Genomic DNA, 26,794 nt, shown 5'->3' on the forward strand with positions numbered 1-26,794 from the left:
TTAACCATATGGTTGCTATATATTAGACCATTTGCTACGTTCTTAGATTTTAAGTCCCAAACATTGCTCTTGAGATTTTGTCCCGCTAGAATAACCATCTGCCGCACTGTGGAGCGCTGGTCCCTGCGTGACGTAAGCATCCACGGCGACTCCGACAGCGGCGATTTGATGCGATCGAACAGTCCTTTAGAATATATACAGTCCTTGATTTTACCCATGTTTGTTTAGACAAATATTTTTATCTGCGATATTTTAAACCTCTGTAAAATATCGGATCGCACGACGCATTCCGTCGCAAATCAAAATTAACTGCGTAGTTAATACCCTTGAGAAGCCATCATCATACCAAAATATCTAGTCTGGACGACCGGGTCGGCGGATACGGAATGTCATATGTGGACTGCGGGACCGATCGCTTAAAAATCCCTTGCGTGTATGGGGGGCTATTGTTAACCTGTTCAGATTTAATTAAAAAAAATTAGATACAGTTTTTTTTTATTACTTAAAATCGGCTTGTCAAAACCTTTAAAAAAATTATTTTTGACTTCGTTATAAAATCAGTAGGACAGCCAATATTTTAACAGTAACAAAGAGTAAAGAAGATATTTCTTATTTTTTTACCTGATCTGAACAAAAAGGATTCCGTTGATCACGTTCAACATGTCCAACACCGAACCCATTGACGGCGGTTGAATCTGAATGGGCGGTAACGAAGCTCCATTTTTCCCTGTATATATTTCGTTCATTTTCTTCTGTAGCACCACCGCCTGCTGAGTGAGGTGCTTCAAACACTCAGAAGATTCTTTGGTTTTTTCGTGATTGTCGCCCAACTAATAAAGAAAAATCAGTTAAGTACACAGAGAATTAACTAATTAAATATTGTCTCTTGCATCTTCGCTTTGATATATTACATGTCAAAAATAAATAGGATACGTTAATTTGACTTACATGTTTCAGTAGCGTATCCGGTATTGGTGATAATGTTACTAACCTGTTGCTTATAAATAGTAAAGGCTTCTTTTTCATTGTTCAATGCCGATCTAAAGTTGCCCATACAACTCTGCGTCCTGGCAACCAAATGGTAGGCAACGGCGACTTTAAGATACAGAGTGTCTCAAATAAATAGAAAATATCAAAGTTGTATTTTTTAAATGGAACACCCAGTATATTATTACATTTTTAGTTTCTACGATTAAAATAAAGGTAAATTTGATTAAGGTTTAACGCATTTTAATCTTACCGTTTTTCAAAATATTTAGGTTTTTGTCAAAATACAGTAATCATTTTAATGTTTCATTTCTTTAGGCATATTTTAGTTTTTAAAACCAAATAGATATTGTACTGAAGTATTTCTATTTGCTAAATTTTGTGTTGCAATAATAAAAATTATACTACCTTATACAGAGTGTCTAAAAACTTATTTTAAATAATTACTAGCTTTAAACGGCAATAACTTGTTTAAATTAAATGGAACACCGTGTATATTTTATGAGAATTAGCTGCACAATTTAAATGTCTATCAAATTGTATTATACCAGTTTTTACCTATCTCTTCAAGTTATTGTAGAAAATGCATTTTCTTATAATTTAGACCTCATTTATCAATATATCCTCAATATACCCATGGAATACATATAATACAATATACCCATGGAATACATTTTAGATTATTTTTAAAGAAGCGATATTTTTTTAAAGAGTACAGATACTAATATTGTCGATATAGTTCGTTTATTTCATTAAAAAATAAAAAAAAACTGTTTAAATATTTGTTAAAGAGAACCAATTAATATAATTCCAGTATTCAAACTACATCAATTGACTGTTTGCGTTGATTGATAATAATTGATTCAAATTATATCCAAATACTAAAAATCCGAATTTTGTATGTGTATTAGACAGTGTGGCAAAAAGTAACACCTTATTAGCTTTATTTAATTTTTTGACGAATGCTTATTTATAATAGAGACGTTCATTTTTATAACTTATTATTATATTGATTTCTGGTTCAAATCCACATTTATTTAGAATAACTTTAGTAAGTAACACAATTAAGTATATAATTAATTAATATTAGGGCGGAAATAAATGGGCTAGTAATATTATCGTTTTTAGCACCTGTACATTTTATACATTTTTTGCTTTAAAACAATCTAAAATGTCAATATTCCAGGAGTATATTGATAAATGAAGTCTAAATTATAAAAAAACGCATTTTCTATAAAAACTTGAAGGAATAGGTAAAAAATGGTATAATACAATTTGATAGACAATTAAACCGTGCATCTGATTCTCCTAAAATATTCAGGGTGTTCCATTTAAATTAAACAAGTTATTGCTGTTTAAAACTAGAAATTATTTAAAATAAATTTTTAGACACTCTGTATGAGGTAGTATTATTTTTATTATTGCAACACAATAACTGATCAATAAATAAACTTCAGTAAATATTTAGTATTAAAAACTTTGAAATCTTTGGAGAAATGAAGCCTTAAAATTTTTACTGCAATTTCACAAAATTGAAAATATTTCAAAAACGGCAAGGTTTACGTGTGATAAACCTTAAACAAATTTACCTTTGTTTTAATCGTAGAAACTAAAAATGTAATAATATACAGGGTGTTCCATTTAAAAAAATACAACTGTGATATATTTATTTATTTAGGACACTCTGTATCTTGTAAAAATATTTTTAAATTGTAGCTCTAATAGTCTTTCAACGAACCCAAAACTTACAATTTGTAAAAATCTAATTGTTTAGCTACAATATATACTAAGTGCCGTATGTGGCGAACAACCCTGTATATTTGTGGATAATTATTGTAAATACTTTTATTATTAAAAGTTATTAAATAACTTACATCTAATAGAGCCACCTCTGGATGATTCTCTCCACAAACAATCACAGCCAAGTACCTGGCACGGTACAACAACTTCAATGCAGTACTAATCTGACTATTCGCGAAACAATACAGAGCTAAATGAGCCTAAAAAAATAAAATAATAATTAAAATACTAAAAAAGCAAACAAAATATAAAAAAACATACATATTCAGTGATGGTGTATGGATGATCAATTCCGTTGACTCTTTCAGACATTAAGACAGCTTTTTGTTGATATGCCATGGCTTCACCGTGCTCTCCCATGATGTAGTTTAGTCTAGCTATCATCCTCAGGCATTGAGCTATTTCCGGATGCATGGCGCCGTAGACGTTGTTGAGCAGATTCAACGCTTCGTTGATCAACTCATAGCCGTCCTTGAGGTAGCCTTGTTGAATCTTGCTTTGGCCTGTTTAAAATAAGCCACGTGTAGGATTAAAATAATTTGAATAAAGACACATTACAAGAGTTAAAAACACTATGTTTATATTCATACATTATAGACAAAAGAGGTCACATGATAGCCATTTTTAAACCTCTTTTCTGTATATTCGATCTTATACTCTGTTTTATTACTCAGGTAAGATTTCGACAGAGGATGACAGAAAAAAAGCAGATGACGCCCATACCAATCTATTTATTTTACCAAAAAAACTTTCCAATATTTTTTAAGTTAAATATAGATGGGTTTATACCGGGAGCATCTCAAAAGTGGCTCACCCCCTATAACTTTTTATTTTTTCAGATAAAAAAAACGAGATTTGGTATGTTATATGATATAAATTAGGATTGATTGACGTATTCAATTGTTTTGGTCACTTCCGGTTTCACTGGACAAATAACTACAACTTTTGATTTTCAAATGGCACCCTCGATAAATATCGTTTTGGCACAAATCGTTTTTAATCATATCTTATTTTTTTTCAGATGGAACAAGGGTGGCTCATTAGCATATTTGGAAAAAGCACTTTTTTACGAATAATTTGATATCACACACTTTTATTATTCGATAATTTCGAGTCAAATTGTCGTTATGCACCGCATGTTATAATTTCAAATAAACCATATGCGAAAATATCAAAAGTTGACATATGATATGTCATTCTATTCAGAGTGACATTTTCTATGGAATAAAGTAAAAAAATACCGAGGGTGCCATTTAAAAATCAAAAGTTGTAGTCATTTCCGGTGAAACAGGAAGTGACCAAAAATAATTGAATACGTCAATCAATCCCAATTTATGTCCTATACTAACATTCCAAATCTCGTTTTTTTATCTGAAAAAATAAAAAAGTTTAGGGGTGAGCCACTTTTGAGACGCACCCGGTATATAAATCCATCATGGCGTCGTCTCTTGTTGTTTTTAACCAGTCTTATTGGTCTATTTCAAAAATGACAGAGATCACATTTCAATATTATTAGAGTGACGGAACGATGGATTTTTGAAGATTGTCAAACTCTTATTGCTAAATTATAGGTTATAATTTATGTCAAATTATGTCAGATAACCTGCGTTTTTGATAAACGATAAACAAGATTGATTAAAGATGATAAACATTTGCGAATTGCTTTTGCATTTTGGTTCGTGTTATTACGTATTTTTTTTGGAAGTTAGGTGGAAGAAAAATCGAGGGAAAGTTAACTGTAGACCCAATGCACAGTTTATAGTTAATATTCGGTGGCCAGACCAGAGAGAACACAAATAACTAAAGTGAGAGGGCTTGTGGAATAGGGTATTTCGTAGACAAGTTTATTTTGTCACCGCGCATCCCAGACGCGCATAGCGTTTAGGCGGTCAAAAAAGGAAGTTTTCAACTTTGCAAGTTAAACATTTGACAGGATTAATTAGATTGTCAGTAGCTTTTTCTATTTCTTAGTTCTAGAAAGAGATAACTAAAATCTGTTGATAATCGGAGCAATAAATTGTTTTTAACTGAATGTACCTGTTCTTTTAGCTTGTGAGAAGAGAAGATTGTTGTCATATGATTGTCATTATTGATTATTTGAGATTCCACGATTATTCAGCATTTATGTAATTTTTGTTTTGTGGCTGAGATCCAGACAAAACGTTTCCTTTAAAGGTAAGTTTTATCTCGGTAATTATTTTAAAATACCTAATAGTAATAGTGAGTGCACATAATTAACACAGACTATAATTAAAAAAAATACTCAATTAATTTTTTTTCAGTTTTATACAGTTTTTTTACAATATTTTGAAATAAGCATTTATATTACTTTGAAATTAAAATGACAGACACCTCTATCACTGTCAAGGATCTTGTCGTTGGACAGACTATAGTTGAAGAACTTATTAAATTTTATCGAGATTAAATTTTACAATTTCTTACCTGTAGTATAAAAATTGTACGCATCAGTCGCCCTAGGATTGATATGCTTCACGATAGGAAATACGTTTAAGATATCCTCCTCAAAGAAGATCAACTTATTTTTCGAGTCCAAATTATAATCTCTAAGCAAAATCTGGATACCGGTCTTCAAGCAGAACCCTCTGAGCAACGAAATTTTCTGCAAACCGAACGTTTCCACGATGCCTTCCACGTCTCCCGCGCCCAAATCGTAGTCGAAGTAGGCTTTGAGCTCTTGTCTGATTTGCGTCCATAAGGATTTCGGCGTCAGGGTAGCCCATTCGTTGTTGTCGTTGCAGGAGAGAGGGTTAGCTCTGCCGCGGCGTTTGTTACGTTTTTTGTTGGTCTTGCTCTGGAACTAAACCAAAAAGAATTTAATCAAAAGTCATTATAGTTTAAGAATAATTATAATGAATTAATATGAATTTTCGAGAGAGGCTTTAAAAATTGGTATTCGTGCAGTATGCACGATATTTTATTGACAAAACATTAAACGAAATACAAACCCCAAATCATAGACACAATGATAACAATACACAATATATACAACTTACAATTCCATACATACGAGGCGTTTCGGAAAAAATAAGAAGGATAGGAAAGCAATATAACATACGAACATCTTTCAAAACACAAAATACACTTAGATCAATTTTATCACATACTAAACCAATGAATACAGAACAACAAACAAAAAATGTAATATACCAAATACCCTGCGAATGCGATAAATTTTACATTGGTGAAACATCTAGACCCTTAGATGTTAGAATTAAAGAACATAAAGATTATTTAAGAAAGGGAGATTTTCACAAATCTAAGATTTGTCAGCATTCATGGGACACAGGGCACAGAATAAATTTTAATAACGCCAAAATTATAATGAAAGAAGCGATAGCCTCTATAAGAAAAATAAAAGAGGCTTTTTTAATTCAATCTAATAAAAATAAATGTATTGCTCATGCATCTGTAGATGTTAGTAATGTATGGCAATCGCTTCTTTGATTTTAAAGAAGATTACATAAATAAACATAACATACGTGAAATTTAAAAATAATCATACAGAAAGTTTGGGCTTTTTGGTTTTACCTTATTAAGTAATTGTTATCAGGTAGTAATTGTTAATTTTGAAGTTTAACTTAATATATAATGTCATTTTAACAGAAGTCAACGGTTTCTTGTAGACGTATCTGTTTTAAAAAGTAAAGTGTTCTCGAATAGTTCAATTTAAATATTTTAAATAGTTTTTTTCTTTATTCTTTGTATTTTTTTGCTTCCGACGACGGAAAGAGATAAACTTTCCGGGCTCTGGTGCACAATAGGTCCCCACGCATTTAACACTTTTTTGGGCTTTTTTTGCAAGATTATCTTAAATTGAACATTTTGAAGCATAAAAATTGTTGGATGAATGTGTTTTATCTTTAAAAAGCGGCAAAAAACAGTATTTTAGGTACAGGCGACGGACAGTAAATATGTAAAATTTTCTACACGGATTCAGTAAAAACATCACATATTAGCACTTTATTACCTTATATAGACGTGGAATGATCTAATTTAAGCACAAAAATATAACGAATCTTCTTTGTAAGCATAAAAATTAAGAAAATATATTTATTAACATCATCTCAAGGCAGCAATTTTATGACTTTTTCGATTGACAGTTAATCGATCATCGGTATGTCATCTAGACTCATCTATGGCCTTCGCATAGAATTTGCGACGTTGTCAATAAAATTATTTTATATGATTTTCTTCTGAAATATCACTTTAGTGCAACAAAAATTGAACGCTGTCTAGTAGCTTATTCGTTAGTGTGGATTATTTTAAAGCAATTTCTGAAATAAAATTTGCGAATTTTTCAGGTTCTACGAAAATATAAGTTTTTTAAATATATACTATTTTTCGACGCGTAATCAATGAAGTTTTGTCATTAGGCACAATTAGGTTAGCCTGGTTATTTGGAGGGTGGTAATGCATTGGTTAGCCTGGTTATTTGGAGGGTGTTAATGCATTGGTTAGCCATTGTTATTTGGGGGTGTTAATGCATTGGTTAGCCTGGTTATTTGGAGGGTGTTAATGCATTGGTTAGCCTGGTTATTTGGGGTGTTAATGCATTGGTTAAGTTAGGTTAGATAGACTGGTTATTTGGAGGGTGGTAATGTATTGGTTAGCCTGGTTATTTGGGGGGTGTTAATGCATTGGTTAGCCTGGTTATTTGGGGGTGTTAATGCATTGGTTAGGTTAGATTAGATCAATAGAGTAACCAAAACACGCGTAAGCGTGTTTTGATTACTCTTGTTTCACTTTGTTTTTTTCCTTTTTCGCTTTATTAATACGAATTTGATTTAGATTCTTGTGTCGAATATGTATGCAGTCTCCCTTTATCTCCGAATATATAGACTAATTTATTTGGGGGGGAGTGTTTGGAAGTACGCAAATCACATCGATTTCGGAATCTTACTGAACAAATCCGGGAAAAATACATTTTTAAACAATTGTGCTAAATACTGTGTAATGATTTTATTGTCAATTTATTTTTATAGTGTTTTTTGTTTTGCTTCGTTTTCGTGTTCTTAAAGTACGTACTAAATGTAAAAAAACGAATATAAAGTAGAACGTTTTCGTTGATTTTAAACAGGGTGAGTATGGCAACACTGTGCATAACCTTGTATTTTACTGTCTTTATGAAGGTTATAATAGGGAGTTTTCGCATTGAAATGTAGTGAAAATTTCGAATTTTCAATTATTTTTTTTCGTAGAAAAAGTGGTTCATCCAACAATTTTTTTCTTTTAAACTATTCCATTACCTATGGGATCCACATTAAAAATTAAAAAAACCTGGAATTCGTGGGGACCTGTTCTGCACAAGACCCAACTTTCCGAAACGTTAAGCATTTTTTTCTATGTTAGGCAAATTTTTATAACTGTAAACACAACTTCTGACAAGCAGCGTCCGTTTAGGTTTAACGCCAGAAGTGTTTACAAAAAATAACTATTTTATTTTGTAGATTTTTCTTGCAGTGCAGTGGCGAAATACCCATAAAGGAAAAATTTTGGAGAGATGAATCCGCCACATAGGTATAGACATTTTTTGCAGTATGCAGTCGTTCAAAGACAAAAAACGTTTTGAAATAAAAACAAAAATTCAAAAAAGAACGTTCTTTTTTCCTAGTATTATTTTTATGAGTAATTATACTAAAACACGCTATATTTGGTTGGTATATTATGGTATGTATACCGGGTGCTGGTCAAAAGTGGCTCACTCATAACTTATTTATTTTTTCATGATACAAAAACGAGATTTGGTATGTTAGTATATCCTAACATAACACATTATATGTCATTATATTATTGAATGACCCATTATATGTCATTCTATTCAGAGTGTTATTTTCTATTGAATAACGTAAAAAAAATACCGAGGGTGCAATTTAAAAATCAAAAGTTGTAGTCATTTCCGGTGAAACAGGAAGTGACCGAAAACAATTGAATACGTCAATCAATCCTAATTTATGTCATATACAAACATACCAAATCTCGTTTGTTTAACTGAAAAAATAAAAAAGTTATAGGGGTGAGCCACTTTCGAAACGCACCCGGTATACAGGGCGAGTCAAAAATAGATGTTTTATATTTTTCTCTACTATTTCCTTTGAATAAGAAGACTAAGGAAGGAGCATAATGCTATCCATGTACAGTATTCATGCATGGTGAGCGGTAAAAGCACTCTAGGGTGGGGATCCTTGACAGTTTTGTTTGACGATTCATTTGACACATTTGAATTTGATTTGAAATTTTGTGGATTTGTCAGTCTTTACGGAGCTTATTTTATGTTATTTATTATTTATTCTACTACTGATATTTGTATAAAGGTAGTAAATCTAGATGGAAATTGTGGCAGAACTTAAATTAACAGTGACACTATCGCGATTTATCGAAAAAGACTCTAAAATAGTTGGTTGTGTAGCGTGCGGTAGATCTCGGCAAAAATTGAGTGAAATAATGGAACAACTTTTCGCTAGTAAGTGACTATATAATATACATACGTGTAGTAAACCGATCATTTATGAAATTCGCTTAAATTAACTACATTATATATTTTTCTTACATTTTAGCTTTTATTTATTACTTGTCAAAGATTAGATGTCAAAGAATTTAGATACGTTAATTTGACTTACCTGCTTCAGTAGCGTATCGGATATTTGTGGTAATAAATACTTATTAACTTATCTATTTTTATTAGAATTATATATTTTTATAACAATTTTAATAACTACCAACATTTATTCACAACTAAAATAAAATAAAACAACAAATTATTGAGTCTACCCTACATCATAGTTTTACATTTTTTAAATAAAATTAGAACGACACTGATAAACCGGAATTTAAGTCGGCCATATTTGAGGCCCATCGCGGTGTACCTAAGATTTTTGATATGCTCCTTCCTTAGTCTTCTTATTCAAAGACTATTTCAAATAAAACACCCTGTATATTGTTACAAACTAACGAAGTTTTCCATCTTTTTTGGGTATAAACTTACCCTAAATTATTACTGTAAAAAGATTCAAAATTTAATAAAAAAAATAATTAAAGAGAGAAAAATTTAGACAAAAAAAAACAAAGAAAAATTACCAAAAAAAATAAAAAGATAAAATTAAAAAATACAGTCATTTTAACACATACAAGGCTAATCAAACGACATTTTGATTATTTTCTATGTGTTAAAATAAATTAAAATAAAAATAAAAAAAGAAAAAATATACAATTCTTACCTCATCGACATTTTGTAGAGGATTCGCCACGACTCCAGAATAGAAGAAGCAGTTCAAGAAATGCGCTATAGCCACTGATAAATTCATCATTTCGCACCCTTGGAGATATACAGTGAAAATGTGTTTAGCCGATCTCAGAATCAGCTCGGCTACGGCTATACTGTGGAGGTATTCCAGCTGCTTGACTTTGGCCAAAAGGTTGGTTACTTTGCCCAAATAACGGATGTTTATACCGCGGTTGTGCATAGCTTCGGATAACGTTACACCGTCCATTGGTGCGAGGAATGGTCCAGGCAATCCCTAATCTATTTTAACAGAAAATTTAAATTTAAATTTAATATTTTTACAATTCCAAAAAAAATTGGTTACATATAAAGAAAATATATTAAAAACTCTTCAACCCCTGCTTTGTTTTATTCTTTATAACAATCTCTGCATCTCAATAAACACGAAAAAACGGCATCATAGTAACCATTGAAACTACAATCTATGATAATTTCTGTCGGGTCGACCCCTATACGTCGTTTTAATCCGTTTAATTTTTGAGGGAATTGGATATTTTTAAAGCTATTTTGTATACAAAACGGTATACTTAAATCTTCACAAGTTTTTTTTCACTTTACCACAGAATAGCTTAGTTTTACCGAAGCGACAGTAAGCGCAGGCTTCTTGAAGTACAATATGATCGAAAAAAAAAACGGCGTCAGCGATGGCTATGAGTCATTTTATATGTAAAATGATGTGGGAAACGTCGTTGATGTTCATATCCGAGCAGAGTTTTTTTTTCGATCATGCGGTATATGTGCCAAATTTTTTGATCTTGAAGTGGTATTTTGACAATAATTAAACTCTCTTGTACACTGAAAAAAAAAGTCAAGAATTTTATTTTCAAAACGTTTTTAAAATACACTGAGATTTCTGTATATTGCTGATATTTTTTAGCTAAGTTTTATTTTTTACTAAAATTTTGTAAAAACAAATGTAAAAAAATACAATTTAAAATAAAATTATAATTAAGGGATTAAAGGAAGAATATTAAACAGGGATGGGTTTTAAACGTTATAAGATAAGCTATTTTTTACTTTTTGGTGTAAAATACACATAAAAATGTAAAAAAAGCAAAACCTGTTATTACTCTACTTAAATTACTTTGCCATAAATTTTGATTTTTACACAAATTAAAAAGAATAATATCAGTAAAAAAACAAATATAATAAAAAAAAATTATTGGTCATTAATAGTAACAGTTATTTAAAGGAGCTTTACTATTCCGAAAAAATAAGTATATTTTTTTTCTCTTTACAACATGTTTTTTTACACGTAAAAAATAGTTTTTTACATTACGGCTTTTTACACGTTCATCCCTGATATTAACCAACACCTTATAAAAATTTGACAATCAGTACCATTTCAAAATATCAAAATTTAGTCCACGTATAGTCAGATAATTTTGTAGGTTTACCGAGATACAGAAACTATTATCCAGAAAAGAAATTATTAATTTTTTTTCACATGATGTATTCAATTAATTTAGACAATCTGTATATACAAAGACTTACGAAAGTAGGTATCTGTACTGTCAGCAAGAATTCGGCGGCATCTTTGACCAGTTGTTTTTGTTTAGACAATGGAGGATCTAAGCTGTCAGAATGCCTGATGCCAGGAGAATACACGTCAGGATTGAATCGAATGTCAAATTCGGTGTCTTTTAACGATCCCACAGCTACAGAGGCGGTTTTGACGATGTTTTTAGTACTTTCTTCCACTGTAATCACGTAAAAAATACTTTACTATATAGTAGGGAATGCAATCCCGCAAATGCGGGATCCCTCTAAGATTCCGCGGGATCAAAGTTGCGGGATTTACCGTGCGGGATCCGCGGGATCAACACATTACCAAACATTACTACTGGGTAACCGAATCGATCTCGATTAAGATTAAACAGCTTCGTTCCGGGCCGATGTGTCGACGCTCGGAACCCGGGGGATTCCCCTTACGGCTTGGGTTAGATTTCTTTCTCGCGTATGTGCGTAAGTGAAGAAAAGCGATTAACTAGTACCGTATGATCGAATAAAAACGGCGTCAGCGATGGCTATGAAATGAAGATCGCTGTCATTTTATATGTAAAATTATATGGGAAATGTCATCGACCGTCATTTCCAAGACAACTGGACGCCGTTTTTTTTAGATCATACGGCATTTGTGGACAATTTCGTCAAATAAATTGCCGGACATAATTATTGGGACCAGCAAAATTTTAGGGTTGAATATCTCTTGAATTAAAAAAGATTTTGGGATGCGGTTTGGACCAGGTTTTAGATGAATCTATTGTGATTAAGATGCTGATGTGGTTTTCGAAAATATATTTAGCTCATTCTCGTATACAGGGCGTTTTATAAGAGTGTGAAAATTTGATCAAGAAACTTTTTTACCGCAAATTTACAATTTTTAAAAAATCGAAATTCGACAAAAAAAAAAGTACGACGAATCTGTATTGAAATTAGAAAAAACAATTTGATTTATTTGTTTAAGGAAAAGACGTTTTTCCGAAAAATATGCATTTTTAGTCATACGTATGGCCCTAAATGGTACAAAAAGCTTTGTAAATTCTGCATATGCCAAACAATTATTGATATAGAGTGTATCTAAAAGCAGATAACTAACACAAGTTAATCATAGTACTCTACATTGAAATTTAAAATGTCAACAGCTGACATGTTGGCAATGTCAAAAGTTGACATTCTAATCAGATTGTAATTTTCTATCAAATAAAGTAAAAAAATACCGAGTGGGTTATTTAAAAATCAAAAGTTGTAGTCATTTCCGGTGAAACAGGAAGTGACCGAAAACAATTGAATAATTTAATCAGTCCTCATTTATATGTCATATACTAAAATACCAAATCTCGTTTTTTTATCTGAAAAAATAAAAAAGTTGTAGGAGTGAACCAGTTTTGAAAAACACCCGGTATAGTTTTTAAAATCAGAATTTACAGAGATAGCTATGCTGTATATTTCTTTTATTCCTGTAAAACTGAAAAAAAAATCATACAAAAATATTACAAAGACACACAAAAAGAAAAAAAATATTACTATTTAAATTAAAGAAAAAAATAATAAACTTACGTTCCAATTTAGATCCATCATTGATCCTCTCCAGAATCTTCTTGGCCTCCTCTTCCACAAGCTGATTCTTCTTATCTTCCGCGTCGTCCTTTTCTTTATCTTCATCTTTGGTTATCTCTTTTTCCGTCTCTTCTTTATCTTTGTTTTCACCCTCGGTCTTCTCTTCGGACTTCTCCTCTTCGATGGCGTTATTGTTAAAGATTTTGTCTCCCGGTTTCTTTATATTTAATTGTTGCAAATGGTAGGCGGCGTATTTGATGAACATCATGTAGCGGGAATCGACGAAACTGTCGATCAGTTCCTGCCTTAGACAGCAGAGTTTGTGCTTGTGCTCGATGGGGAATCCCAGGGCTTTCACTTCTTTGGTTAATTCTTCCCCTTCCACTAGAATAACGTAATAATAAGATAGATTAATTCGAATGTATAGGCTTGGTGCATTTCAGTTGATTTCAGAAAATTCCGACAGCAGCGCCATAATATTTAAGTATTTTAGTTTTTTGCTAGTGCAGTTATTGGAACTATAAAACATTCAGGTACGAAATTTGTGTGATGTAACGCTGTTCCGGGTAGTAAAAAATAAGTGAAAAAGAATCCGAACTAGGCGTCGCACGGTGGAGTATGAAAAATGTGATCGAAATTCGAAAAAGCAAATGTGTTTAAGATTTCCCAAAAAAAAAATGATAAGTTAAATCATGTCTGCCATGAATGGCGTTGCTATGGGCACAGATTATACAGATTATAATCTTTGTTTTTTCTTTATTGTTTTTCGTGGTTCCAATTTTCGGAATCGGGCACTAGTTAGGTGACTAGTTTGCGCACATAGCACGCCCACTTATGGCCTCTAAAATTGTGCACAGCGCCTGACCGGCACAGTTATTAGAGAGATATCGGAAAACCGAATAGCGTTATCCAGTATTTACGCGTACCTTATCATGGTTACGATATGCGCGAGTCAACGCAACACCCGCTAATAACGTTACCGCCTGACGTAATTTGCGGATCAATTACACCAAGCGTTATTTCTAAATAACCTCTGATAACGTTTAAAAATTGCTTAAAAGGGCATGTGCGGGTATTTGACAACCGGAGCCGGCCGGCGAGATCTTTTATTTTAGGTTATGTTTGAATTGTTTTGAATTATTGCTTTAGTTTTATTAGGTAATATGATATTTAAGTAGCTGGGATTGGTTTTAATTAAATAAATATGGCCCAAAATATGGATTCCACCTCTTCCAATACTAAAGAACCTATAAAGAGTCTTAGGTTTACAGCAGATGACGACTTAGCCCTTCTAAGAGAATTTGTTGCTTGTTGCCCTAAACCCATTGGCAGACGTTGAACAATAAAGCACTGGAAATAAGCACTTTAGCCCTTTAGTTTTAAAATACCTAGTAAACAAAACAATTTCAAAGTTTTAAATTCAAAGTTAGGTTAAGTTTAAATAGCGGACGCGACGCGATCACAATTCTCTCCGATCCGATAACTATAAATGAAGAGAGTTAATACCACCTCACGTAAAGGAAATAACACCTGGCCTTATTAACGTCCATGCACGCTATTCGGTTTAGCGATATCTCTCTATTACGCTGTTTATTGTTATTTTAAGCGAGCTTATTTTTGCGCACAGGAAATTTGACTCGTTTGCACATCGTCATAAAAAACAATTTTCGTACCACGAATTAGGGACAAGATTTTTATCTGTTTAGTTGCGTTCATTTCTTTCAACGAAACGTCAAAGTTGTTACTTCTCACAGATAAGAGGTAGGTAACTGGCTAAATTTTATATTTAAAATTGTAAATTGTTGTTGTTTTTGTGCTCCTTTTATGTTTATAGTATTGTTTTGATTGAAAATGGCCCAGCAAGCTGCAGGTATGTATTCTACAAAAACATATTATTTATTTTGATATTCTCTATACTAACGATTTTTTTTGCAACTAAAAGTTAGGCGTTCAGAAAATTTGATTAAATTTGTGACATTTTTATTATACTTAGAGATTTAGTTTTTCGAAGAATTCAGCATATTGTCTATATACGTTTTACTTAGTAAACATTGGGCTTTCATACAGTAAAATAAAATACTGCGACTTTTTGCGACTTTGCTGATAAAATGAGAAAAACATTCTTGGTTTCATCTAATTTGCCAATCAGTGATATACTAATGCGAGGTGTAAAACTCGATGGCATTGTTGTGTACAAAGCGCATTAGTGCCATTAGCTGTATAGCACAATTTGGCATTAGTAGCGGCTTTAGTGGTATGGGCATTGGTCGCGGATCAGTCGTAGCATTAGTAGTATTAGTTACGATATTACTACTGGCATTAGTGGCATTGACTGTGGAAACACTGGAACAGTGATTTTTCTTTCTTTTTTAGAATCGACGAATTATCCTTTATTTTGTTTATATTATTTCCTTTTTAATTGAAAATAGCAATAATTTATATAAGGTCTACATAAAAAAATTTCGATCAACTATTGATGTCAAATACCCCACTGTGCGTCGTGTTGTGTTGTGACAATATTAAATGTTAATAAAAATGCCGAAAAAATGTTAACGCGTAAAGGAGGGCGTAATTAGGGCGTTGTTGGGTGCAATAACATTCAATAACTCAACTTTCCCGGATATTCAACTGTTCCGAAACAACATTTTTGTAGTTTCATAGTTTCTCACACCTATTGGAGCAAACAACGATGTGAGAGCTGGACACTGGATTCACAGACCGAGAAGAGAATAGAAGTCTTCGAAATGTATATATACAGACGGATGCTGCGAATCTCATGGGTACAAAGGATCACCAACAATGAAGTACTCCAGCGCATGCAGAAACAAAAAGAGATACTGAACACCATCAAGGAAAGAAAAATGCAATACCTGGGTCATGTGATGAGAGGTGGTAGATACGAAATACTGCGCCTAATAATAGAGGGCAAAGTGTAAGGGAAAAGATCAGTAGGAAGACGCCAGAACTCAGATTAAAGCTAAGAGCCAGGCTAAAAGATTTGAGGAGATGCACAGTGCTTCGAACATATGGGTCTAGTTGTTGTTGGAGCTGTGTTCCATCTAAGGAAATTATACTCATACTATTTATAGTATGAAAACGGTGTAAGTATTAAATAAATCCCTGTGATAAAAATGAATTGAAATAACATTAGAACATGATTCCTACAATCTAAGCCTAATATAAGATAAAAATGTTTTTTTTTAATGAAAAAGAAACATTAATGTTATATTTAATTAAAAAAACTTAAGATACTATAAATTTACTTTAGGACAACAAAATACATAGATCGTAACTACTCTGATTCAGAAGAATCACTGCTGACAGAATCTTCCAAATTTATAGTATCCAAATCACAGGTAGATGAAGTATCCTCACATATAAGATGTCTGTACATTATTTTCTAATATGTTACTTTTTCGCGTTGTTACTGTTCTTTTTGTTGGTATGAGGGGTTCGGATGTTAATAGTTACCTCTTTAATAGACCATATCCATATATTATTTTTTTCTTTTCTTGGGTATGAGGTTTTATAATAAATTGAAAGATGGAAACTTTTTTTTATGCGACGTTTCGCTCCAACATAGTGGGCTTTTTCAGGCACAAGTGGTGTCTCATTTGACTGGAAGGTTCATCAATATCTAATAAAGAGCACATTTTTTGAAATACAAATAATTTTGAGTTCTTGTCCTTATGATCAAGCCAAGTATTAATCGGCATTGCTTATCAATTTTACTCCATCTGAAAAGTATTATAAAATAAAGTTCGTCGCAAGGAGACGCAGGTAAACTATACAAAAATTAAAAGTGTATGAATATGACAACAAAAATATTCAATAAATACGATATGTTTTGATATGTTTTTTTTAAATGCCTTTTTGAAGTTTGAAAACGTAAAATTTTTATACCCATTTAAGAATCATCTTAAAAAATACTTAAAAACTAAAGAATCACGAACTTGTTTAGAAATAAATTTAAAGTACATACCTTGATTAACAATATCCATAGTGGCTTTCAATTAAGTATGTACCGTTTAACTCCATAATATACAGAACTACTATGAATGTTATTCTTTTAACTGATAAGATAATGATCGCAAAATTTATTTTTAGTGAAAATATTTGCTAACAAAAAACGGTGTTTATGAAAAATAATATACAGGATGGTTGAACATTGCTATAAGTATAAAATTACATATTCAGATATTAGTAAATTTTAACTTTTTTTTTCGATTTTTGTCCATGGGACGAAGCACTGTGAGATGGTTTGAACGCTCGTCTGCGGAAATCTTCCGGGCTGCAGTTTCCAGAGCCACAATTGCCATTTGGATCGCCAACCTTCGGCAGGAGAGGGCGTGATAAGAAGAAGATTGGAGCAAAAGCAAAAATGGATTCAAGCAGTTCAACGAAACAAGTGGGTAAACAAAGTTCTCGTTACATAATCAAAAAAATCAACCAAGCCTACTACTACTCCTAGTCCTAAAGTAATCGACATTAGGTTTGTTCCAACAAGTGACTAAAGAATACAAGGATCAATAACACGCCATACCAAATTGTTACCATATCGCCAAACAGTGCCGTAGCACGTATTTTCTTAACTTAGCTGCTTGAAAGGATATTTATATTTTTGATAAATGTTTTGACTACGCCTATGGTGTATGCTGCTTATTTAGGTGGTATCATACTAATTAATTACAAAAAAACGCATTAAAATGTTAACAAAAGGTACAAAACTAGTATCGACGACGTAAAATAAAACAACAAATTATTGAGTCTACCCTACATCATAATTTTTACACGTTTTGACTAAACTTAGAACGGCACTGGTAAAGTTTTTTGATATGCTCCTTCCTTATACCTATAATATTTTTATTAAAGGGTTGGAAGAAACCTAATAAAATTTTTTGGAACTTACATTTCAAAAAATTAACATCTGGCGGGAAGGTCCTTAAAAGATCCAAAATGTAATGACGACCGTCATTGCCAATGATACCTTTGCATTCAACGCTGGAACACAATTCAACAGCTTCGTCCTTGTCGTTCAGAACGTGATGAGGAAGACTCTTCAGTTGATGACCAGCTTTGTTCAACTAAAAATACGTTATTACTGAATATTTTCTATTTTTTTTTATTAAATATTTATTTTACCAAGTCCAAGTATTTGGGATGAGACAGGACAGTTTTGCCAAAATCTATGGATCCATAAACAACCGATTGTTCCTGTTCTCTTTCTAGAATACCGGGAATAATGGACTGCGCTGTTACACGGTATCCTCTGTAATCGATAACAACCGTGCCAAGAGTGTAGAGTCCTGGTAAGTCTACGGCGCTGTAGACTCTAACGCCCTGTAAGTCGTTACGCTGGAAAAAAATCAAAGAAAAAAAATGCCATTAAATAGTCCTACAAATACAGTATGATTTTCAAAAAATAGTGTAAAGATGTGAGAAAATCAGATTAATTTAAAGTATAGAATGTTCAACCATCGTTCAATGTTACGTCATATATTGTTGAACTCTCTTAATGACTTGCCAACCAGATGAAAGAGATTGGTGACGTCATTACGGCATTTTGTAAATTACTGCATATCTTTTTTAGTAATTGTCATTGTAATTCAATTTGGGGTTATAATTTTATTGACGGACATCGATCAATGTCCAGGAAGAGACGCTGGTCGAACACTCTTGCCCGTGGACGTCGCACAGTGGATCGACCCTATGCAATTTGCTGGACATTCAGCAATTATGCAAAATTTCTTAAGACATTTTTTTGAATAAATGTGTTCTAAAATCTTCAAATTTGTTAAAAATAGTCATAACTTTATTACAGATAACTTACTGAATAGTGCAGGGGTGTTTTTCCAGAATATATATTTTACTTGAATTTCCGTATTAAATTGACTATTACAAATTAAACTGTATAATTTCATACTTATTCCAAAACTTGATGAACTTTTTATCATATTTTTATTCTGTATGAATTACGACCTTGCGATTTGTCCTGTTCTTTAATACCAACATGTATTCAATAACAATAATTTTCAAAGTCTTAATTATTGTATAGTGTATCACAAAAAATTAAATTTTAAACAAAATTTTCCAAAACCATCTTTGCTGCAAGCGGCTCCAATAAAACTTTGTATTCATAAGTTTAGCATAAAATAGAGAAGTTATACTCACCAACAAATAATCGGGACTCGGTGGGACTTTTTGATAATTACGAAAGAAAGACGCAAATTATAATAAATTTCCCTGACAAATATGTATATTTTCACGGAGAATAGAGTTAAATAAACACACAAGTGTTTCAAAATTTCTTTTAAATTAATCGTTAAAATATGGGCTAAAACTTCTGTATGGGGCACATGAATTAAGTCATTTATTTAATCCATAATTTGCTCTATAAATTTCCCACATATTAAATATCTTTAACAAGAAACGCATATATTGTATACCATAATATATAGCTTTTGGTGAATTTTTCAATAAAATTCGACTTTAGTTAATTAAATTATGGCTTTCAAAATATGTATTTGAAGAAATTTGTAAATATTAAAAGTTTAAATACGATTTTAAGTGTTATGTCCAGCATCAAACATACGATCGTTCTACTGTGCGTATATGAATACATATATAAGTACAATGCAAAGGTGTAATATTCCTATGTAAAATACAAATTGATAACGTTTTTAAACAATATAGCGAGTTGCTGATGCTATAGAAATAGAAATTTTAACAGTCCAAAGGATTGGAATTAAAGAGATCGTAACTGATGAAGGGCTCAAGAAAAAAAAATAAATGCCGAAAAAAAAAACGGAACCCGCTCAATCAAAAATATAGGAACGTACTTAAAATTTTTTATAGTGCATGAACTGATCTCAGACAAACTCTAAAACTCATATTTGACAAATAATGATGACGCAACGGTGAACGATAGCTGAACAATCTTTAAAACTTGTTCCTAGATTAAAATATGTCTCAATCTGTCACAATTCTTCTGCATATTAAAATCTATGAATAGATGTAAACTTATTTATTATTAATATATCGAAAATGTGGTCTCCAATTCCTTATTGGTTGAAGGTAACAACTAACCTAAGATTTTAATGAAAATTAGATGGATTTATTGGTACCAACGGTCACTCCTGAGACCGTTATCTAGTCTCCATAGAACAGAACTGTAAAATAGTTTTTACAAAAAAATAAAACACTTTACTTACAGGAGCAACAAAAGCCGCAGCATCCCCTCCCAATTCCTTATAGTGGTCGCGAACGTCGAATCCCAAAGAGAAGAAAATATTATTCCATATAAACATCTGCATTTTGGCCTCTTCGCCAGGGTTGATGGCCATCACGTTGCCGTCAATAACGGCCATGGCGCCTCTGGTGGCGGCAGCAACGAAGTCACTGTGAACCTGTTTTGTCAAAAATCACACGTCAACTTATTAGAGTATTTAACCTCAAAAATATCTCGAAAGTCACCTTGAAGATTGCTCGTTCTCTCAATAAACGTTCCGGCAGTGTTTTCCTGGGTAGTTCCCTAGTGGCTTGCAGTTCTTCGTTCCAGTCTCTCGTCTGACCGGGGATGTGTTCTTCGTAGCCCAGTTTTGAAGAAAAAGCTGATGGAGAGAAAAATATATATACTAATTTTATACAAAACTTTTGTACAAGTATTCTACATTATACATTAAATTTTATCAATAATTGTGTACTACCCAAGTAGCATTTTTAGACACAAAATCGAAACAAGATCTCTGCTGAAAAACATTGCGAAACAGTTTCGTCACATTTCTGATACATATGTTTTGTAACATAAATCGTTTTCTGTTTCGAAACATTTTACCAAAATATGGTTTCGCTACATAAGCTATAACAATACAGATCTTAGTATCACAATTTTTTCGGAACTTTTAAGAAACAAACGTGGCTCACATTTACAGATTTAGTACCCGTTTTGTTCCTGAAAAGTTTCCATAATATATTTCATATTCTGTCCAACATAACCTTACTTTATTGCTTGGATTTTGTTCTGCAGTTTTTCTATTTGAGCAATCTTCAAGTTTTTATAGTACTATAATTAAAAAAGCAGAAGGAAGGACATATGGTGAGTACAAAAACAGATATTTTTCTTATGCGATTTTATAAATATTTATTATACGCATTACAGAAATGATTTGTTTAGGAATAAATGTAATAACAGCCACTACCCATACCCAACAGGCGACCGAAGATAAATGTTACCAGCAAACGTTTTTTCTCTTTCTTCCACAACGTAATACATGTTTTTATGTTTTAATTGTGCTATAATAAGTAAATAAACATTTTTTTATTATTTTGACCAGAAATCTTGATTGGCGATGTTGACAGGTGACTAGTTCGAAATTTCTACACAGACAGCGCTAAACGGAAACAATTTGGAAACAAGGTTTCCATTTATTGTCGATTCATTTTCGAAACACGCGTTTCTCTTTTTTTAGACACAAATATAATATAATGTAGATGATTTGTGGCCGACTCCATGTCAATTTTATAAAATAATGAATTAAAATTCCGCCATGTTGGCTAGTGATAGCGTTTTTAACTGAAAATATATGTTTTTATCCACTGTTGAGCTTTTAAACCGTTCTATTTACATTGATTTATATATTTTTATTTTCAGAACCATGATATAGAAATAGTAGTTGATGAACCATGATATAGTAAATAATAGTTTTTCTAATATAACAATATACTCACTGTCTTCTGCCCTGATCGCATCTACAGTATGCTCCATGGTAGGTGCAGTCCACGCATAAATCTGATAAGGGGTCGAAACTCTTTCAAAAGGATGCCTCTGGCTACGTTTTTTCTGCAACGATGCAAAATTCCTTTTAAACTGAGGCGATATCTGGTTCAAAAGCTCGATCAACGAATGGCACAAATGACTAGGCGACGACGGTTTCGGATTGAACTCTTCCACCAAAGACCTGATGGAAAAATTAGGTTATATTATGTGAAACACCATTTAAAAAAAAAATCGAAAAAAAAAAACGACGTCATAGTAACCTTCGAAGTGAGCTTATTCTCTCGTAGTCTACCATGACACCGTTTTTTTTTCGATTAAAATTTTCACGTACTGATTAATGTAGAATCCTCGCGAACAGGCCGATATGTGATAGTGTTTATCCTCCAAAGTGACGACATAAAGGTACATGAGATCGCCGTGTAGCTTTCTGTAGCCCGGCGGTGGGTTCCATGCCGATGTGGTGAGTACTTTGACGCACTGCGGCGTGCGTTGATCTTTAAATTGGGGCTGTAGGGCTGTCAAAGGTCTGTCTTTGCTGTCGGGCATTATGTAGTCGGGTGGGGTGCAGTCGACGCTCTCCGGTCGCATTTTTTTCTTCTCTGTACAAATATTAAAAAGAAACTCAAAAAAATCTCAAAATTTAAACCATGATACATACATACCGTATGATCTAAAAAAAAACGGCGTCAGCGATGGCTTTGAAATGAAGATTGATGCCATTTTATCTGTAAAATTGTATGGTGAATGTCATCGATGTTCATTTCCAAGCCAAATGGACGCCGTTTTTTTTCAATCATACGGTACTTGTTCTTAGGTAACTTTTCCCTGAATTCGATAGAAATACATACATATGTACAGGGTGGGTCAAATTCGACGCTTTTAAATGGAAACACCCTTTTCTATAGGAGATGACGAAAATTAATATCGATGTCTGGAGCTCAATTTTCATCAAAAACATGATGGTGAAAACCGCACAAAATATCTGTTACCGCTTCGGAGTTACGGGGTGTTTTTCAAAAATGTGTATTTTTAACAAATCGCTGTAACTTTTTTACTATGGAAAATTTTGTAATTCTATGAAAACATTTCCAAAGCACCTTTTTACGTAGAATTTAATGGTTTAAGTATAATTTTTATTAAATTAATAATTTAAGAGTTATCAACAGAAAAATTGATTTTTTATTTGGGACACCCTCTATATTTTTAATTAACTGAAAATAATTTAAAATTACCTTTCCAAGAATATAGCACACTTGATATTTTGTTATAATCCCCTTCGAAATTCAGAATTTTTAAAAGTTCGCCACTTTAACTAGTAGGCTTTGGACCCCTTATTGATGATATGCCCTTAATGAAACTCGAAAACATATTTTTCCAGCAAGACGACGCACCGCCTCTAAACGCTGAAGTTATCAGCAAATTTCTGCAGCCAATTTCAAGAATAATTGAGCTAATAGCTAACCAAGATCCCAGCCGTTGGCCGTCGAGGCCGCCTGACTTAGTGCCCATGGATCTAATCCTGTGGATATATTTGCGGAAGAATAAAGGTTCCTTATTCTTCCGTATAATCTAGACAAGAATTAGAAATCCTAAGCTGTTATGAGAGGGTATCTTTCACCCCTATTGAGTTAATGAATTCCGCGAGAAATGTTCAAAAACTGCCCCGTCTCTCCATAACAGAAGACGGTCGATATGTCGAACATCTGTAGAAAAAACTCATGTCTTGGTTTGCTATTTATTTTTATTGTTATTAGATATAATTTAAATGTGTTGATGTTAGTTAAATATATTTTAAATTGTTATAAAATTCTGCATCTCTCATAGCAAATATTATTTTCGTTTTAACTGATACTCACAGCTAGAATTTTTTTGCATTACAGCCGGATCCGTTCAAAGCCTACTTATTTAAAGCGGGCCGAATTTTTATATACTCTATATCTCGAAGAGGAATCGAGGAAAATATCAAGTGTGTTCCATTTTTGGAAAGGTAATTTTAAATTTTTTTCAATAAATTAAAAATATACAGGGTGTCCCATAAAAAAAATCAAATTTTCTGTTGAAAGGTGCCCGGTGGCGTAGAGGTACAGGCTCTCGTCTACCAATCTCAAGGTGTGGGTTCGATTCCCACACTCGGCATTTCATCAGCCGACTATTTTTATTGAAATAAAAATAGTTTGGGTACCTAGGTCGACTCAGCCTTAAATGAGTACTTGGGATTCACAATCCTGAGGTAATAATAGGCGGTTGAAGCATAATGCTAGCCACATTACCTTCCTTGTATACCGAACGGCTCTAGTATAGCAAGCTGTACCTCGCTACTCCCAAGGCGTTAAATGCTATATACGGGAGCTATTATTATATTAAATTTTCTGTTGATAATTCTTAAATTATCAATTTTAAAAAAATTATACTTAAACCATTAAATTCTACGTAAAAAGGTGCTTTGAAAATGTTTTCATAAAAATACAAAATTTTCCATAGCAAAAAAGTGACAGCGATTTGTTAAAAATGCACATTTTTGAAAAACACCCCGTAACTCTGAAACGGTAACAGATATCGATGTGCGGTGTTCACCATTATGTTTTTGATAAAAGTTGAGCTCCAAACACCGATATTAGTTTTCGTCTATCTCCTATAGAAAAGGGTATTTCCCTTTAAAAGCGACCAATTTGACCCACCCTGTACACGTTCAGTGATATCACAAACTGCACTAGACCAAATGTACCAAACTAATATGGAGTGTAGAGGTAAGGAGATAATTGTAGAGGAAAGGAGATAAGTAAGATAAGGTAGAGCAAGGATATCTTCGTCCATTAAAAAATGGTCATAAAAAAGGGAAGACTTAAGATGGCGCTGCTGTAGCAAAAACCTAAAATTTAAAATAAGCGCCGAAAATTTTTAGAACAGAAAATTATTCAAAAGAGATTAAATAAACAAATAAAGTCCCATAAGAGATATTTTTCCTCATCTCTACCACAGATTATACAGATTTTAAATTTTGTTTTTTCTTTATTGTTTTTCCTTGTTCCAATTTTCGGAATCGGGCACTAGTTAAGTTACTAGTTTGTGCACATAGCACGCCCACTTATGGCCTGTAAAATTGTGCACAGCGCCTGACCGGCACAGTTATTAGAGAGATATCGGAAAACCGAATAGCGTCATGCAGTATTTACGCGTACCTTATCATGGTTACGATATGCGCGAGTCAATTTTTAACGCAACACCCGCTAATAACGTTACCGCCTGACGTAATTTGTGGATCAATTACATTTTTGCTATTTCTAAATAACGTTTAAAAATTGCTTAAATGGGCATGTGCGGGTATTTGACAACCGGGGCCGGCCGGCAAGATATTTTATTTTAGTTTTATTAGTAGGTTTGAATTGTTTTGAATTATTACTTTAGTTTTATTAGGTAATTTGATATTTAAGTAGCTGGGATTAGTTTTAATTAAATAAATATGGCCCAAAATATGGATTCCACCTCTTCCAATATTAAAGAACCTATAAAGAGGCTTAGGTTTACAGCAGATGACGACTTAGCCCTTCTAAGAGAATTTGTTGCTTGTTGCCCTAAACCCACTGGCAGACGTTAAACAATAAAGCACTGGAAATAAGCACTTTAGCCCTTTAGTTTTAAAATACCTAGTAAACAAAACAATTTCAAAGTTTTAAATTCAAAGTTAGGTTAAGTTTAAATAGCGGCCGCGACGCAAACAGAATTCTTTCCGATCCGATAACTATAAATGAAGAGAGTTAATACCACCTCACTTAAAGGAAATAACACCTGGCCTTATTAACCTGTGCACGCTATTCGGTTTAGCGATATCTCTCTATTACGCTGTTTATTGTTATTTTACGCGAGTTTATTTTTGCGCGCAGGAAATTTTACTCGTTTGCACATCGTCATAAAAAACAATTTTCATACCACGAATTAGGGACAAGATTTTTATCTGTATAGGATACCTAATCTGTGTCTCTACACTCCATATACCAAACCTAAAACAATAATATTTACCTAAAATATCTCCCTGGGTAATCATATTCAAAAAACTCAACGAATTACACTCAACCCCATTATAGGCATCGGCGGGATCCAAAGACTTCAACAGATCCCTGACATGCCTAACATGAATCCTAGCCTCGCGCATAGTATAGGGCTCCTCCACCACCTTAATAACCGAGCCCTCCTTCAGCCCCTCGATGTTCTTCAACTCGGAAAAGTTGTCCAAAGTATTTCCTTCCAGTTGCAGGGAAAAACACGTCCTGTGACACGTGTCCTCCCTGTCCATCAGCAGCTGATGGATTTCCTGGACTAATTCCATGCTGGACACTTGGATGTCGAAGGGCTCGATGCCCGGGCTGTGGATTTTGACGGTGAAGCCGACGTCTTGGATGAAAACCACTTCGTCCTTGTTCTTGTCCTCGCTCTCGTCCTTTTCTTTTTCCTCCACGTCTTTGGACAGTTTGTTTTCTGTGTAGATCAGGTAAATTAACATGATTTTTGGGATAGTTACTTTGGAAAAGTAATATGTTGCAAAATAGGTTTAAAGAAGTTTGAAACTTTCTTTGATATTTTTACTGACAATAATTTTACTATGGCAACAATATACCGGGTGGTGCATCATCGTCGGAAACATAGAAAATTGCATGCAAAATTGAGCTGTAAAATTACTAGGGGAGCCAATATTTGGACAGTTCGCAATTTGCATGGGGGATTTTCTGTTTCCAACGACGATGCACCACCCGGTATATCCTGAGCCGATGCCTTAACCTGGTATAGAAATATTTACATATACAGGGTGTCCCACTTAAGATGGATACAAGCCAATATCTTTTGGTTGTTTGTTGAGCAATCTTTTTCTTTTTTGG

General features: G+C 33.0%; 1 protein-coding gene across 1 annotated transcript in view; it reads right to left on the minus strand.

Annotated features, from left to right (window-relative positions):
• Positions 1 to 26,794, minus strand: part of LOC115875243 (clustered mitochondria protein homolog) — a 36,983-nt gene that overhangs the window by 5,220 nt on the left and 4,969 nt on the right. Inside the window, 17 exon segments of the mRNA XM_030890662.1 lie at positions 622 to 830; positions 992 to 1,113; positions 2,440 to 2,473; positions 2,796 to 2,987; positions 3,049 to 3,290; positions 5,230 to 5,605; positions 10,023 to 10,303; positions 10,306 to 10,327; positions 11,582 to 11,787; positions 13,148 to 13,531; positions 18,057 to 18,231; positions 18,290 to 18,502; positions 20,359 to 20,553; positions 20,621 to 20,757; positions 21,875 to 22,104; positions 22,255 to 22,522; positions 25,941 to 26,396. Of these exon segments, the coding sequence (XP_030746522.1) occupies positions 622 to 830; positions 992 to 1,113; positions 2,440 to 2,473; positions 2,796 to 2,987; positions 3,049 to 3,290; positions 5,230 to 5,605; positions 10,023 to 10,303; positions 10,306 to 10,327; positions 11,582 to 11,787; positions 13,148 to 13,531; positions 18,057 to 18,231; positions 18,290 to 18,502; positions 20,359 to 20,553; positions 20,621 to 20,757; positions 21,875 to 22,104; positions 22,255 to 22,522; positions 25,941 to 26,396 (3,742 nt within the window).

This window comes from Sitophilus oryzae, unplaced genomic scaffold, assembly GCF_002938485.1.
Source record: "Sitophilus oryzae breed Bouriz unplaced genomic scaffold, Soryzae_2.0 scaffold_1356_pilon_pilon, whole genome shotgun sequence".
Taxonomy (NCBI): Eukaryota; Metazoa; Arthropoda; class Insecta; order Coleoptera; family Curculionidae; genus Sitophilus; species Sitophilus oryzae.